At 38.8% G+C, this 17,231-nt stretch overlaps 1 protein-coding gene across 1 annotated transcript in view; it reads right to left on the bottom strand.

Annotated features, from left to right (window-relative positions):
• Positions 1-6,080: 6,080 nt before the first annotated feature.
• Positions 6,081-17,231, bottom strand: part of Kpna3 (karyopherin alpha 3 (importin alpha 4)) — a 30,906-nt gene continuing 19,755 nt past the window's right edge. The window contains exons 10-16 of the mRNA XM_013034845.1: positions 15,759-15,890; positions 14,378-14,506; positions 10,464-10,568; positions 10,304-10,375; positions 9,984-10,146; positions 9,390-9,484; positions 6,081-8,684 (exon numbers count right to left, since the gene is read on the bottom strand). Of these exons, the coding sequence (XP_012890299.1) occupies positions 8,586-8,684; positions 9,390-9,484; positions 9,984-10,146; positions 10,304-10,375; positions 10,464-10,568; positions 14,378-14,506; positions 15,759-15,890 (795 nt within the window). The 3' untranslated portion in view covers positions 6,081-8,585. The remainder of the gene's footprint in view (positions 8,685-9,389; positions 9,485-9,983; positions 10,147-10,303; positions 10,376-10,463; positions 10,569-14,377; positions 14,507-15,758; positions 15,891-17,231) is intronic.

Below are 17,231 nucleotides of genomic sequence, written 5' to 3'. Positions count from 1 at the left end.
AGCTACTCAGGAGGCTGAGATCTGAGGATGGCCGTTGAAGGCCAGCCAGGACAGGTAAGTCCCTAAGATTCTTTATTTCCAATGAACCACCAGAAAACCAGAAGTGGTTCTATGGCTCAAGTGGTACAGCACTAGCCTTGAGCAAAACCTAGGCCCTGAGTTCAAGCCTGACGCCATACCCCCCCCCCCAAATTATCTTAAACACCAGCCAAACCTGGTTCCAGACCAAACCCAAATGACTCAAAATAGGGACCACACATATCAATGAGGTTTGACTTCTAACAGGATGTGGCAGGGTGGTGGAAATTTGGCCAATGGAAGAGTTGGTAAATTCTGGGACATAAAGGTGTATAAATCTTGCCTTATGAGTCTTCCCTGAAAAGCAGCGCAAAGGTGTTTTCTGCCACCATTAGACAATTTTAAGCCCATATAACAGACTGATCATATTTTCATTTCTTAAAAATCCAGAAATACAACGGAAGTCCAGTGGGAAGGGTACTAGACATGAAATAAGTCACACACAAAAATACTGTACGATTCCACTTCTGAGGTATCGAAACTAGTCAGATTCATAGAAATAATCTGAAGATGGGTAATAATGTTAACATATTTAACAGTACTGAATACTTAAAAAATGGTTAGGAGATAAGATTTTGTGACATGTATTGTCATCAATTAAAAAAAAGTTGCTTGAGCCAGTGCTGACATTTCACATCTGTAATCTTAGTTGCTCAGGAGGCTGAGATCTGAGAATCATGTATTGAAGCCAACCTGGGCAGCAAAGTCTGAGACTCTCATCTCCAATTAACCACCGAAAAGCCAGAAATAGAGCATTAGTTTTGAGCAAAAAAAAGATCAGTGCATAGGTCTGGCAAAAGGAAAAGAAAGAAAAGGAAAGCAAAGGGAGCTTGGAATGTGGCTCAGCTTGCTTAGCATGCATGAAGCCTGGGTGGGGGGGGTTGATTCCTCAGTACCACAAACACAGAAAAAGCCAGAAGTGATGCTGTGGCTCAAGTGGTAGAGTGCTAGCCTTGAGCAAAAGGAGCTCAAGGACAGTGCCCAGGCCCTGAGTTCACAAGTCCCAGGACTGGCAAAAAATAAAAATAAAAAAAAATTTAAAAAATTAAAAAAGGAAGGAAGGAAGGAAGACAGGTAGGCAGGCAGGAAGGGAGGGAGGGAGGGAGGGGGGAGGGGGAAAAAGAAAGGGAAAGGGGAAAGAAGAGCCTGGTGCTGGTAGCTCATACCTGTAATCCTAGCTACCCAGGAGGCTGAGATCTGAGAACTGAGGTTCAAAGCCAACCTGGGGAGGGAAAGTCCCTGCCACCCTTATCTCCAATTAGCCATCTCCAAACCAGAAGTGGTAGGGCCCTAGTCTTAAGCACAAAGCTCTCATGCATCCAAGCTCTGAGTTAAAGCCCCATGACCAACAGGAAAAAAAAAAAAGAAAGGAAAGGGAGGGGGGGGAGAGAGAGAGAGAGAGAGAATAACAGCTAGGAGCTGATGGCTAATGTCTGTCATCTTAGCTACTCAGGTCTGAAGATCTGTTTCAAGCCAGCACACGCAAAAAATCTGACGTTTTTATTTCCAATTAAACAAAAAACTGGAAATGGAAATGTGGTTCAAGTGGTAGAGTATGAAAAGCCAAGCAAGAGCTTGAGGCACTGAATTCAAGCTCTAGTGCTGGCACATAAAAACAAAATGGCTGGACACATAAAAAACCTTTTGTCCTAGTCATTTCCTGTACCTTTTTTAATGTAGCTGTAAAATCTGATGATATTATCTTTTGTTTGCACATCTATTGCTAGTTTCTAGCATCTAGACTATGAACCCCACAGGGACTTGTTTACTGCCATTATCTCAGCCACCTACAGAGTTTGGCATGTATTAGTTGTCCAAATAACTGCTAACCGAAGGAACAAGGCCCACCTTGCCATCTATGCCCTGGATACCTTCTGTAACTAAGAAAAAAGGACAATTACTCATCTTTGAATAGGGAGTATATTCTCCACCCCCACCCCTTTCTCTCATGCCAGAACTAGGGATTGAAACTTTGTGCTCTTGCCTAGCTTCCCCAACCCCCCCCTCAAAGCAGTGTTTTACCATTTAAACCACATCTTCATTCCCATCTTTATGATGAAAATTGGCTTGACTAGAGGTAAGTCTCATGGACTTTCCTGCCCAGGCTAACTTTGAACCTCGATCCTTGAATCTCAGCCTGAGTAGTTAGGATTACAAGCATGAGCCACCAACACCCAGCAGTGTATTTCTCAATTGTATTTTCCCTACTAAATTGCTCACATCATACTTTAAAAACTTGTCTTCTTCTAGAACAAAATAAAAACTGGACTAAACCAAACTGATTCTACATTGTCTTCATACTCTGCTCCTTTCTACTCTAGTCTCTGCCTTCATTTCACACTGATAAAACTTAAGGTGACTAGTGGCCTCTCTATTATCGCTAAAGCCAGGGACAGGTTATGTTCTTATCTTGCTTGACTGTTAGCAGCACCACTGGCCCCTGATTTCCACTCAGTTTTCTGAGATTCCCAAGAGTTTCTTCCCACATCTCATTTCCTTTGCAAGCTCATGCTCCACTCCATAGTCAGGAAATGCTGGGAGTTCCAGTCTTTTTTTTTTTTGGTTGGTCGTGGGGCTTAAACTCTGGGCTTGGGTGCTGTCCCTGCACTCTTCAGCTCAAGGCGAGCGCTCTAACCACTTGAGCCACAGTGCCACTTTCAGTTTTCCAGTGGTTTATTGGAGATAAGAGTCTCATGGACTTTGCTCCCCGGGCTGGCTTTGAACCGTGATCCTCAGATCTCAGCCTCCTGAGCAGCTAGGATTACAGGCATGGGCCTCGAAGTTCCAGTCTTAAGCCCTGTTCTCACTCCAAACATTAGACCTGTGCACTGCCCATTGAAATAGGCAGAACACTCAAATCTCAATGCTTGATCTCTCTATAAAGCTGGGTTCCAGTCCTGGGGCTTGAACACAGGTCTGGGTCCTATCCCCTTTTGCTCCAGGGTAGTACTCTACCATTTGAGCCACAGCTCCATTTCTGGGTTTTTGGTGGTCATCTAGAGATAACCATCTCACAGGCTCTTCTCCAAGCTGGCTTTGAACCACAATCCTCAGATGTCAGACCCCTGAGTAGCTAGGATTACAGGCATGTGACACTGGTGCCAGGCCAGTATATTTTCAACTGCTCTACTTGACAGTCACTTGGTTATCTCAACTCAACTTTAAGTTCACCATCTTCCACTTTCTACACCAGATCCTCTTCCCTATATTGTTGTTCAACTTAGGAATTATCAGTCCTTATCTCCAGTTAGGAATCATCATTCAGTTTCCTCTCCCCAGTGTATCTAAGACATCACCAACCTTGTTCTGTTTTTGTGGCCAAATACCCCTTCACCTATGAACACCAAGGACCGTTGACCATCCCTTGCTAATATGACCAGTGTCCAGCAACCCATCACTTGAAGGGGCATTTTCCTGTTTTCATGTATGTGTGTGTATAAATGTGTGCCCCTACTGGGGTTTAATTCAGGGCCTAGGCACTGTCCCTTAACTGTTTCCTAACCATGTCTAGCTTAACAACAAATGTAGGTGTGGTAGGTACCATATATAGCTTCCACAGATGATTTGGAGATAAAGTTAAGGCTACACCTCAGTTTTCCTAAAATGCAGAAAGAAAAGTTATCTTTGTCCTATGTGTATGTGTACAAGTGCACATGCTCATCCTAGAGCTTGGACTTAGGGCCTGACCACTGTTCCTTAGCTTTTTTGCTCTACCACTTGAACCACAGCTTCACTTACGGCTTTTTGGTAGTTAACTGGAGATAAGAGTCTCACAGACTTTCCTGCCTGGGCTGGTATCAAACCATGATCCTTACAACTCAGCCTCCTGAGTAGCTAGGATTACAGGCATGAACCACTGGCACCAGGCTGTCTCCTTTTTTTATTATGTATCTGGGTAAAACCTGAAAACTGCTCAGAGAGTCATGTTTTAGGCTGCCTCATCATTTGGGAGAAGTTTTCTTACAAAAATTTTTTTGGCCAGTCATTCAAAGCCAGGAAAGTTTTGGTCCCCAGAGGACATCTGGCAGTGTGTAGAGGCACTTCTGGTTGTGTTGACAGGGAAGGAGAATGAGGTACCACTAGTGTTCTAGTGAGCAGAGTGCAAAGACTCTATGAAACATCCTGCAGTACACAGGACAAACTTCACACAAGAAAGCTTAGAGTAAAATGTCAAAAGTCTAGAGTTTGAATTTCTACCTGAATATTGTTTGGTAGATGGATTTGGCATGAAGTACCTAAATATGAAATATTTCGAAGGCTGGGAAGGTGGCTCAGTGGTAGAGTGCTTGCCTTGCATGCATGAGGCCCTGGGTGTGATTCCTCAGCACCACATAAGCAATAAAGAAAAAAAGCTGGAAGTGGCGCTGTGATGCAAGTGGTAGAGCGCTAGCCTTGAGCTGAAGAGCTGAGGAACAGCGCCCAGGCCCAGAGTTCAGGCCCCACGACCGGACCCCCCCCAAAAAAAAGAAAGAAAAAAAGAAATATTTCTATTCTCTTCAGTCTTTCATTCCACTCCTCATGATAACGATATGGGAGTTCTAGAGGAGATTATTTACTATGTACACAAACTGGGCAAGTTCAGACTTGTAATACACAGCATGTAAGTATAAACCAACTGTATTTTATCTTTGGGATTGATTCCCCCTACCCCCAGAGCCTTTTCCTTCATTATTTGAAGAATACCATATCATTATTAAAACCTATCTTTGAAAAAGTAGGATTTAAGGAACCCCCCCTGCCCAAAGTGGTCCAAAATTAGTTGAGGCATTTCTTGGGAAACAAATGGTTAACATATTGTATTCTATATTCCTTTTCAAATACTTTTTCTTGCTACTATATATAAAAATACTTTGAGGATCATTCTCTCACTGTTTTCCATTATGTATTCAAGGATAGTACTTAGATGAAGAGTTCCTCTCAAACCTGGGACAAATGAGTGGTGGTAAGTAAAAAGAACACAAGTCATATGCCTTAACACTCATAGCTTAATATACAGAAATTACACTCCCTTTCTTCAAGTAAATTTAATTAAAATTCCCCAGAGTTCAACCATGTTTTAAAAAAATGGCTAACACTATAACTGCTATTCATGAATTCCAGTAACTCTTGCTTACCTGAAACAAATAATCCCCTGAAAAAGATGTTCCATCTAAATGAAATGATGGCAAGATTAAATGAGTACTATTACATTTATTTTCTTATACACTAACTTCTTTCAAAAATAATTTGAAGTGGCATTATACAAAAGTGAAAATATTTCTATACTCAAAAGTTTGGCTGTTCCCTTGTTCTTTTAATTAATCCAATTTCATTTAGAGCCACAACCTCTAACAGGTTAAAACTTTAAGGATGTACTTCAATTACTATTCTCTATGCTACAAGTCACACATTTTCAAAGGTTAGGTAGGCCTGAAAATTTGATTAGATTATTTGATTTCAAATGCCATCATAACATCTTCTCAAACTGCCCCCCGTTTTTTTGGAGGGGCATTGTGGTTTGAAATCAGGACTTTGCACTTGCTAGGCAGGAACTCTATGCCTCCTGAGCCACATCCTTACCCCAAACTGACTTTTTAAAGTTACAGTGTCTAAATCCGAGACACATGAAGACAGGGCCATGGAATGGCAGGCGGAGAATGGAGTAAATCAATTACAAGCCAAGGAATATCACAGAGTACCAAGAAGCTGGGAAGAGAGAGGTGTGGGCAAGGAGAGTGTGCCCAGGCTGCCCCAGTTTCACTTGGGAGTTCAAACTTCTAGACTACCATACAATAACTTCTGCTGTTTGAAGTCATCTGGTTTATGGAACTTCATTATGGCAGATGCTGTGCTTCTTACTTGTCACTCTAACAGAGTTATTGGTCATCCTTGTTTGTTATAGTATGAGGGACAGGTCAAAATTCAATGAAAGAATAATTCCTGATTCACCACCATTGTGGCTATCTGAAAAGTAATTCCAAATTTAAATTTAACCATACAGAAAATGATGCTAAGTAATCAAGTTACTTTCGGAAATAAATCTTTCAATGTTTTATCATATTTGATAGCAGCTTTTTTTTATTGGTTACAAAACCTAAGCCCATATACAAAATTAGGAACACGTTTAGATGCCTCTTTTGAAAGAACGTTTTAGTTTTTTTTTAACTGAGTTAAAAAAAAATAAAAACAATGCAATTTTAAAACACTGTTTTGAAAACTTAAAAGTGCAGCAATATACTTAGTTTCCTTTATCTACGAAATGGTGCAATTCCAATTCAAAACTGGTAAGGTCACAACAAATTGAATCAAGCAAATGCATACAAATGTCTGCACTACTTGATGCTAATGTTCACTTAAATGTTAGTTTGCACTTAAAACATGAGAGGAAATACGAATCATCACAGTAGAGGCCCAATTTTAATCTCAATGTGTGCAACATTTAAAAGGTAACTGTCAGTTAAGTATAGAGAGTCTGGAAGAAACTAAACTGGAAGGGGGACAATTCACAATATCAAGAAGATTTGGACTTTAAGGGTTTCACCGAAGTTTGTGACCTTAATTTGCTTTGACTTTGTTATTCCTACTTTTAGTGAACACCACACAATTTCAAAAATTTAGACAACAGTGTTTGAACAGGATGCAGTTACCATATGAAGCTTCAACTCAAAATCTGGGTAAAGAAAAAAAGGCACAATGAACTTCAACTCAATTTTATGTGCACAAGAGTTGAAAAATCTGAGCCACCTTAAAGAGAAATTGATTCTAAAATTTATAAAACCTATAAATAATCAGAGGCCAAACCACTATATTAAAACAGATTCTCTAGCAAGTAAAAATCTTGCAGTTTAAACATACGCTTGTATCCACTTTAGATACAAGACAAAACTCTTTAAAGTGGCTCCACCTTGGCAGATACATATATTTGTAATGAATGCACACCTGCTATGTGTTGTTTATCAGTGAAAACACCCCAGCTGATTCACAAAGCTCTGACGGCAGCTAATCTCTTCATCACAGTAAATATACCCCCTGTCCAATAACTAACTTAGTTTAGATTTTCTAACCCTTCACATCAATGCATTGGGAAATTATACCCAGTAAACAAGAGCAACAAAACCATTTCTGTGACAACACAAATTATTTAGTTTAAAAATTTTCAAATCCACATTCATTCATTAATAAATGGGTCAGACAATTTACCAAAAGCAATGACATATTAATGCCAGATTTTGCAGAATTAAAGATCACTGCAAATCAGGCTTATGTTAAATAACTGCAGATTATTCCTCTACCCAGATCCCTCTTTGAATTTTTTAATATGTGCAGATGCTTTTAGAATAGGATCTGAATGAACTTTTCCAATACTCAAAGAATGAAGTCTTATAACACTTCTAAGTAGTTGCTGGTTTGTTGCCAACCACATTATCAAAAGCACTGGTTACTAAGTAAAAAATGTTTTTAAGACTAAATTACAGTAAACATGAAAGCTCCACAGTTTAAACCCAATATAAATCAACCATATCCAATTATCAAATTAAAACAAAATATATTAACTCCTGAAAGCTGAAAGCAAGATTTTTTTTTTTAAAAAAAACATCACCAATGAGTACTTTAGACTTTTGCCATTTTTAAAATTGTAGTTTGTTTTGGTTTTTGCATTTGTGTTTATATTTTCTTTGTTGTCAGGGACTCTTGCTTTCAACTTAAACAGAAGTTCAAGTCTGTAACAGGTTGCAGCTCAGGTAAAATACCATGCACAGCATTTGATTACTTCAAAACAGCAGGAACACACAGGCTGAAGTGAGTGGTCAAATAGGGCTTGCTGTTCTCAAAAATTAGGTATAATGGCAAAAGCATTACCATCGATTATCTAAAGTTCTCCAACCCTGGCTTCTGAGGCAGATAATAAACACATCAATTACTGGTAGATGAAGTACAGTTTTTTAAAACTTATCTGTTTAATCAATAACCAAGTTTCTTGTTTTTTAAGTTACTTTTTTGTGTGTCAGTTCCACCAATGAAAAGCATTTGGCTTGTAATTTAAAATCTATTCTTCCACATAAAGAATATGAAAATATGTTTGTGGAGGACAATGATGGAGGCTCAGATCACACTGCACCTCTTTAGTCTTCCAACGTGAATATGCATCATACCAAAGTGTCTTGATCCACAGTGCACCATTTTCCAAAGGAATATCAGTGGGCAGCTGACATGCCACCACTATGGAATATTCTAAACTGGAGACTGCAGTTGTCGGCAGGTGGCACCAGGGAACGGGGAAAATAGGATAGTTGAGATTGTTAAGGAGGATTCTAAAACAGTTCAGGAAATCATGCATATGCATTTACAGTCCATGTGAGAGTGACTTTTGGCAACTGCAAAGTGACTGAGACATGGCTTGCTTTAGAAGCATTGAAACGAAGAGGCATGTGTGTTTGGAGCCTTTTGTTGCTGTTGTTTTTGTCATTTGGTAGCCATCTGGTGGTGCTTCATATTGAATGTGAGAAAGATGCTGCACTCAGTTGACCTTAAAAATTAAATTCTTTTGTTTGTAGGTTGGCTGTTGGGTCAAAATTGTAAGTACCTCCTTGTGTTGCTTCAGGAATGAGGCTAGGATCTTCATCAATCTATAAAAAGGAAAAATGACTTCATTATGTTATAATACTCTATACGAGGATAAATTAAGTTTTTTATCTTTTAGGAGAGAATTCTGTATTAATTACTTTAATCACCTAAAATATTTGGGTAAATCAAGCAACAACGTTGAGAAATATGACAATTTTAAATCGAATACACACTTAAAAACTGCCCATTCTTAAGTTCTTGTATCGGTTAACCTATCTGAACATCATTCCTATAATTGCAACAAGAACTGTCTTACAATTCCGTTTTATAATGCAATTTTGGTCAAACCAGGCAATGTTGGCTCCTGCCTGCAGTCCTAGCTATTCAGGAGGCTGAGCTCTTGAGGATCATGGCTCAGAGCTAGCAGAGGTAGGAAAAGTCTGAGACTCTCTAACCACAAAAAGCCAGCAGTAGAACTAGGACTCAAGTGGTAGAGTGCTAGCCTTGAGCAAAAAAACTCAGGGACAGCACACAGGTTCCAAGATCAAGTCCCAGTACCAGCACAAAAACAAAACAAAAAACCCAACCAAACAAAAAATATACATACATAATTTTTGACAAAATATTTAAAAAGAAGAGGTTGGTGGTATTTCTGACATGCAGAAAAAACCTAAATCATATTAATAAAGGGAAAGCAGTTAATTTACATTATACACACAGATACATACATTTACATGCAGAATCACCATAGTTTAATATATACTTACATCATCACCAGAGAAATACTGATCTATGATTTCAAACGCTAATTTATATATGTCTTCATTTTCATGTTGTTGCAAAACTTCAATTTTCTCCAAACCTAATAAAAATCAAAGTAATTAAGAAGATATTCATCATAACTGTATTCATTCTTTTTTTTAACTGTATTCATTCTAATTAGGAAAAATTCCTATGAATCTCAGAGCATGCCTCTTCCCATTCAAAGATGACATAAGCCCATGGGACTCTTATCTTCAATTAATCACTAAGAAGCCAGAAATAAGAGTTTTGGCTCAAGTAATTAGAGCACAAGCCTTCAGTGAAAAAGCTAAAGAACAGAGTTCAGGCTCTGAGTGCAAGCCTACTACTGGCAAAACAAACAAACAAATAAAATTTAAAAAAATCAATCTCTAGAATTAATGTTTTCTGAAAAATCTATTTGGAATGTTAAGACAGCAAACAAAGAACACAATGTATTTTGATCATTTAAAATATACTCTATTAATTTACTTTCTAAGAAATCGGCTTTAGAGGAACGAATGTCTTTGAGTGCCAAATTTCAATGTTCCACTACTTTTCTACAACCAATATACTCTTACCTCCACATTCTTCTATTATTTCAGCTATTGTGCTTGCTTCATCTCCAGCCATTATCAGAATGTTTTTCAGACCATCTAGAACCACCTGAACCACTTGAGAATCTTTTACTGATAGTAAATTACAGAATGGTGGTATTACATTCTGTTGTACAAGGTACTCAACCTATAGAACAAAAAGAGGGAATCATTTTTATTTAAATAATTATCTTCTGTCCAAGAATATAGTACAGAGATTAAAAACAATCAGTAATTCATAAATGTAAGAAAGTAGTGTACTTTCCAAATAATAAGCCTGACAGTTAATATATTTTCAAACTCACTTGATCTTTTCTGCCACTTATCGTTAAGTTGCTAATTGCCCAAGCAGCTTCTTTCTGGGTTCCAAAGTCTCCCTGAAGGTTAAAAAAATAAAAAAGATCTTTATCCAAAAAGTCTCAGTTAAAGCAGATTAAGGAATAGAGAACTCATAATATGACTGACCTTAGCAAGTTGATGAATAATCATAGGGATTAATCCAGCATCTATTACAGCTTGAACTTGTTGCTGGTTGCCTGCTGTTATGTTGGACAGGAACCATACTGCTTCCTATAATTGAACAAAATGAAGCACTTTTATTTGAAAAAACTAGAATTTCAATGTTTTTATGTTTAAATAAATTTTATGTATGCAATAAAATCACCTGAGTTGTGTTAAAGTGATTATATCTAAAAAGCAATTTAGTTATATAAGATCTCCTGTTTTAATAAGTCTACAAGGAAACTTTTTTATCCATAATAGTTGTGCCACAATAATCTAGCATTAATCTATTCAAAAATACACAAGGCTTCTATAAAGCTAGACATAATTAAACAATGGTGATGGAGCAGTGAACAAAATATATCAAAATCTTTTTTTTGTTGTTGTTGGTTGTGGGACTTGAACTCTGGGCCTGGGAGCTGTCCCTCAGCTCTTCAGCTCAAGGCTAGTACTCTACCACTTGAGCCACAGCACCACTTCTGGTTTTCTGGCTTAGATCCTCAGATCTCAGCCCCCTGAGTAGCTAGGATTACAGGTATGAGCCACCAGGGCCCAGCTCAAAATCCTTATTAATTAGAACATAAGTTTCTGTGCATTAGTTTCCTCTAAAAGATAAGCAGATGTTTGCAGTGGCTCACTACTGCAAACCTAACTACTTAGGAGGCCGAGAGTGGGAGGATTGAAGTTTGAGGCCAGCCTGGACAAAAAAGTTCTCAAGACACTATTAGCAAGGAACATAAAACAGGAGGACTGTGGTTCAGGCTAGCAGAGACAAGAACTTCTCTCAAAACTAAACAGATTAAAAGGGGTTGGAGATGTAGCTCGAGTGGTAGAGTACCTCACTAGCAAGCATAAAACCCTGAGTTCAAATCCTAATATCACCAAAAATAAACTACTAAAGAGACTGATTTCTAGGGGAACCAGATTTGAAGCCAGCCAGGGTGAAAAGTCCATGAGACTCCATCTCCAATCAATCAGCAAAAAAGCCAAGCTAGAGGCCTGGCTCCAGTGGCAGTGTCAGCCATAAATAAGCAAGCTAAAAAGCATAAGGACCCAAACAGAAGGCCCTAAGCTAAAGTCCCATTGGCAAAGTGAAATAAAAAAGGGAAAGCCAGGTGTTGTTGACTCATATTTACAATCCCAGCTCCTAAGGAAGCTGAGATCCAGGGAACAGAGCTCCAAGCCAGCCCAGGTAGAAAATTCCTTAAGGCTAAGACATTCTATCCCCAAAATAACCAGCCAAAAGCCTGGTGCTGGTGGCTCACACCTGTAATCCTAGCTCTCAGGAGGCTGAGATATGAGGACTGTGGATTTTCAAAGCCAATCCAGGCAGAAGTCTGTTCTTTTCCTATTAATCGGCAGCCAATAGGAGGTGGAAGTGTAACTCAAGTGATAAGAGCACCATCTTGAAGTGGAACAAGCCAGGCAAGAGCATAAGGCTGCCTGCTGGGCTTCAGTGGCTCACACCTGTAATCCTAGCCATTCAGGAAGCTGAAATCTGAGGATCACAGTTCAAAGCCAGCCCGGGCAGGAAAGTCTGCGAGACTTTTCTCTCCAATTAACCACCAGAAAACTGGAAGTGGCGCTGTGGCTCAAGAAGCAGAGCACTAGCCTTGAGCTGAAGAGCTGAGGGACAGGACCCAGGCCCAGAGTTCAAGCCCGACAACTGACAAAAAAAAAAAAGGAACATAAGGCTGTAAGTTCAAGCCCCACTTCAGTAAATAAACCAGGAAAAAGCTAGACTGGAGGTGTAGCTCAAGTAGTAGAGTGCCAGCACAAAGCCTTCAAACTCAAACTCTAATACAAGTGGGAGTGAAAAGAAGAGCAAAAAAGCAAAAAGAGCTAGAGGTGAAGCTGAGCATCTGAGTATAAGGTTCTGAGTTTAAAAAAGAGCAAATTAAAAACACCATGAGACACTATTTCATACCTACTTGAAAGGCCGCATTACTATTTTAATGGAAAATTAATGCTAGGGAATTAAATTGCTGGTGGAAATGTAAAATTGTGTAGCTACTTGAGAAAATAGTTTAAAGTTCTCCCAAAACATACTATTACCATAACCCAGCAATTCCTAGGTATATAAAACACTATATTCTAATGTTCATTACAGCATTACGCATAATAGCCAAAAGGTGAAAACCCTGTAAAAAAGGAATGAAGTTCTGATAGATACTACCAAACAGATAAACCTTGAAAACATGCTATATGAAATAAGACATAAAAAGACTTAGTACTCAAATTACACATGAAATAATAAATTTGTATATCAAGCTTGAAATATGAAAGAGAACAATTTTATGATACTTTAATTGAGGCAATCGATTTTAAGATTATGCATCAGCTGGGCACTGGTGGTTCAAGCCTGTAATCCTAGCTACTGAGATCTGAGGATCACAGTTCGAAGCTGATCTGGGCAGGAAAGTCCATGAGATTCTTTTTTTTTTTTTTGGGTCCAGTCGTGGGGTCTGAACTCTGGACCTGGATGCTGTCCCTCAGCACTTCAGCTCAAGGCTAGCGCTCTACTACTTGAGCCACAGCGCCACTTCCGGCTTTTTTCTTTTTGCTTATGTGGTGCTGAGGAATCGAACCCAGGTCCTCATGCATGCAAGGCAAGCGCTCTACCACTGAGCCACCTTCCCAGCTCTTTTTTTTTATTAATAAGATTTTTTAATTATGAAAATACCATACAGAGGGGTTACAATTACATGAGCAAGGTAATGAGTACATTTCTTATCAAGCATTGTTACCTCCTCCTTTGTTTCCCCTTACCACCCCTTCCCTCCCACCTCTCCCTCACCCCCCCACCCACCAATAAGATTCTTAAGGAGTTGTGGCTCAAGTAGTATAGCACTAACCTTGAGTAAAAGAAAATCAGGAACAGGGTTCAGGCCCTGAGTTCAAACTCCAATACTAACATACACAAAAAAGATTATGCTTAAAACCCCCCACCAAAAAAGAAGAAGAAGAAAGAAAGAAAAAAAAAAACCACCAAGGGACTGGGAATGTGGCTCAGTGGTAGAGTGTTCACCTAGCATGCAAGAAGCCCTGGGTTTGATTCCTTAGTACCACATAAACAGAAAAAGCTGGCAGTGGCCCTGTGGCTTCAGTGGTAGAATGCTGGCCTTGAGCAAAAGAAGCTCAGGGACAGTGCCCAAGCACTGAGTTCAAACACAAAAAACAACAACAACAAAATACCAAGCTTGTGCTGGTAGCTCACGTCTGTAATCCTAGCTACCCAGGAGGCTGAGATCTGAGGACTGTGGTTCAAAGCCAGCCCAGACAGAAAAGTCAACATGAGACTCCTATCTCCAATAAACCATTCAAAAAAGCTGAAAGTGGTGCTGTGCCTTAAGTGGTAGAGCACTATCCTTGAGCACAAACAAGCTCAAGGACAGTGCCTAGGCCCTGAGTTCAAGCTCCAGGATGGAGGGGTAGGGGGCCAAAAAAAACCCCCCACCAGCTCTAGTAACTCATGTTTCTAACCCTAGCTACTCAGGAAGCTGAAATTGAGAGGACTGTAGTTGGAGGGCAGCCTGATCCAAACACTACAGCAATAAATATAGCCTCTCCCATGGGCGGATTTTATATGTTCTTTATAGCCTAATAACTAGTAACGTAATGATTGTTGCTATGGCTCAATCAATAAAACCAGTCTAAAATTTTTTTATTTTTTGATGAGCATGGGAAGTACTAATAAAAAACAATTAAAAGTTGAAACAAATCAATTACAGACTGATTTCAAACAATTCCCATTTTAACTCTAGTGGTTTTAACAAAAAACACAAGAATTCATGAAGCAACAGAAAAAAAAAGTACAAGTTAAAAAGGATATATATGAAGAGATATAAATACACGGGTAAAGACATTTCATGCCTTACCTTATTTATTTTCTCTTTCGGGTGTGATAAGAGATTTGGGAAGTGTGACAGGACATCACAATTGAGAACAACCTGGGTCTGTTCATCAGTGCCAGTCACTATATTGCCAACTGCTCTGAGTGCTGCAGTCTGGGGTGGAGATAAAATGTTTTCTATCAGTTTGTTTATAATAAAACAAATTCTGTATTTTTCACAATTCTGGAAAATGTATAAAATATAAGAAGCAAATGATAAGCATTTATTTCATCTCTTGACAAAGCAATAAGTAATTCAGTAATTCTAAATTTTAAACCAAAGGCTTCTGTGAAGAAATGGAAGTTCATGGAAACATGTAAAAAAATTAAGAAGATTCAACTTCTGTACATCACCTTTATAATACCAATTAAATTTTTTTTAATAAAAGGAGATTCAAAAAATAAAAGCATAATAAATGTAATAAAGTTCTATTTTCTTGAATAGCTGTCTTTATCCATTACTAAACTGGCAGCATAGAAAGATTTTTAAACGTCTGAAACAGGCCTACATTTCATTTCCAGAAGTGTGATGAGCAGACCTAACAGCACCTATCTAATCATAGCCAGGACGAAAGGAAACATAATGAGAAGGTACTATAATTATTTGGGGGACAGAAAATTAAGTCTGAAACAAAATCAATGACTCTAGACAAGGATAGACAGATTTGAAAGCTGTATAAAAACTGTAAGGAATTGCTAACAGAATGAGAAATGAGAAGAGCCTGGACTATGCTGTCCATTGAAAGAGGGACAGGCAGAAGGGCAAGTTTGCGAGAAAAGATGATCAATTTCCACTTTGTCTTGCTGAAATGACAATATAAGGCTTTTTAGCATTTCTTAGTAAAACATGCTGTACTAAAAATATTTCTTTTTTTTTTTTTGGGTCGGTCATGGGGCTTGAACTCTGGGCTTGGGCACAGTCCCTGCGCTCTTCAGCTCAAGGCAAGCGCTCTACCACTTGAGTCACAGCGCCACTTTCGGTTCTCTAGTGATTTTATTGGAGATAAGAGTCTCATGGACTTTCCTGCCCTGGCTGGCTTTGAACCATGATCCTCAGATCTCAGCCTCCTGAGTAGCTAGAATTACAGGCGTGAGCCACTGGCGCCTGGCCTAAAAATATTTCTTAATGAAATGTTCTTAAGATGCTATCTCTAAGAGGCCCAAAACAATTAGCTATATGGCTCTGAAACTCATCAGAAAATCATCATAAGTGGAAAAAATGTGGAAATCAACAAAATCAGACTCAGGAGACTAGCTGGTACAATCTGAGATGTGAGTGCTAATAGACTAACTAAAACTTCATTGATTAACCTAACTAGTGTATCAAAAAGAATTGTGTAATACTAAGGAAAACTAAAAATACTTACTTGGACTTTCACTTCCTGATGGCTCAGAAGGGGCACAAGGAATGGCACAACACCTGAATCAATAACCATCTGGATCTGCTCATTACCTCCATCTGTCAAGTATGATAGAGCCCAAACAGTGTCTACAAGGATCTACAGGGAGTAAAAAGAATAATCAATTGTAATTTACATCTGCATAAAATTCATATCCCAAGAGTAGTGACAGAAAAAGTGACCAAATTTTATGTTTTAGCTTGATGGCAAAGATGTTTGTGAGTAATGTGGTAATGGAAGGTACCTTTCCATGCCAACCCCTAATCACTCTTTACCATCAGAAGACATACAAGTCTGGGATACTCCTACCTAGGTTCTGAATTTATGTGTCAGATGGCAAATTTGAAAGAAAATAGAAAATTCTCTTTGGCCCTCAAATTTTGATACTGAATAATTAAGTGAAATACTCATATATATATATATATATATATATATATATATATATATATGGCCAATACACTATGTTGCTTCAAATCTAGAAGACATAAAATAAGTAATCTCTTCAGTCTAATAGTTTTCAACTTTGTTAAGCAATACAATATTTCAGACTAAAGCAAGTAAGCATGACATGACTTGGCACTTTAACTTTTGGGGGGAAAAAACTGTTAAACCCCTTAAAACACACCACTGTCATCTAATTTTAAAAATAAAATAGAAGAGCTGGAAATGTGGCATAGTAGTAGAGTGCCAGCCTTGAATAAAAAAGATGAGCAAAAAGCATGAGGTCGCCAGGCGCCAGTGGCTCACACCTGAAATCCTAGCTACTCAGGAGGCTCAGGTCTGAGGATCGAGGTTCAAAAGCCAGCTTGGGCAGCAAAGTCTGTGAGACTTATCTCCAATAAGCCACCAGAAAAAAACAGAAGTGGTGCTGTGGCTCAAGTGGCAGAGCGCTCGCCTTGAGCTGAAGAGCTGAGGGACAGCGCCCAGGCCCAGAGGTCAAGCCCCACAATTAACGCCCCCCCGAAAAAAAAAAAAGCATGAGGTCCTAAATTCAAACGCTAGTACCAGAAAAAAAAATCCATAAACAAAATCCAACAACGTTTTCTATAGCATAAATTTTATCTATCTATCTATCTATCTATCTATCTATCTATCTATCTATCTATCTATCTATCTATCGTTGGTCATGGGGCTTGAACTCTGGGTCTACAATAGAAAATAACATGCTAAGAACGAGGAAAATCTCAACACAAGACTGTCAACAAATGCCAATACTGAGATAAATCTCTGTCAAGTATTGAAGAAGGATTCTAAAGTAATAACCATAAAAAATGTTTCCATGAGCAACTACAAATATGTTTGAGACAGAAAGAAAAGTTTAAGGAAAGAAAAAGGGGTTAGGAAGGTGGCTCAGTGGTAGAGTGCTTGCCTTGCATGCATGAGGCCCTGGGTTCGATTCCTCAGCACCACATAAGCAAAAAGAAAAAAGCCGGAAGTGGT

The sequence above is a fragment of the Dipodomys ordii genome, unplaced genomic scaffold, assembly GCF_000151885.1.
Source record: "Dipodomys ordii isolate 6190 unplaced genomic scaffold, Dord_2.0 Scaffold197, whole genome shotgun sequence".
NCBI lineage: Eukaryota > Metazoa > Chordata > Mammalia > Rodentia > Heteromyidae > Dipodomys > Dipodomys ordii.
This window is presented reverse-complemented; position numbering and strand designations above follow the sequence as displayed.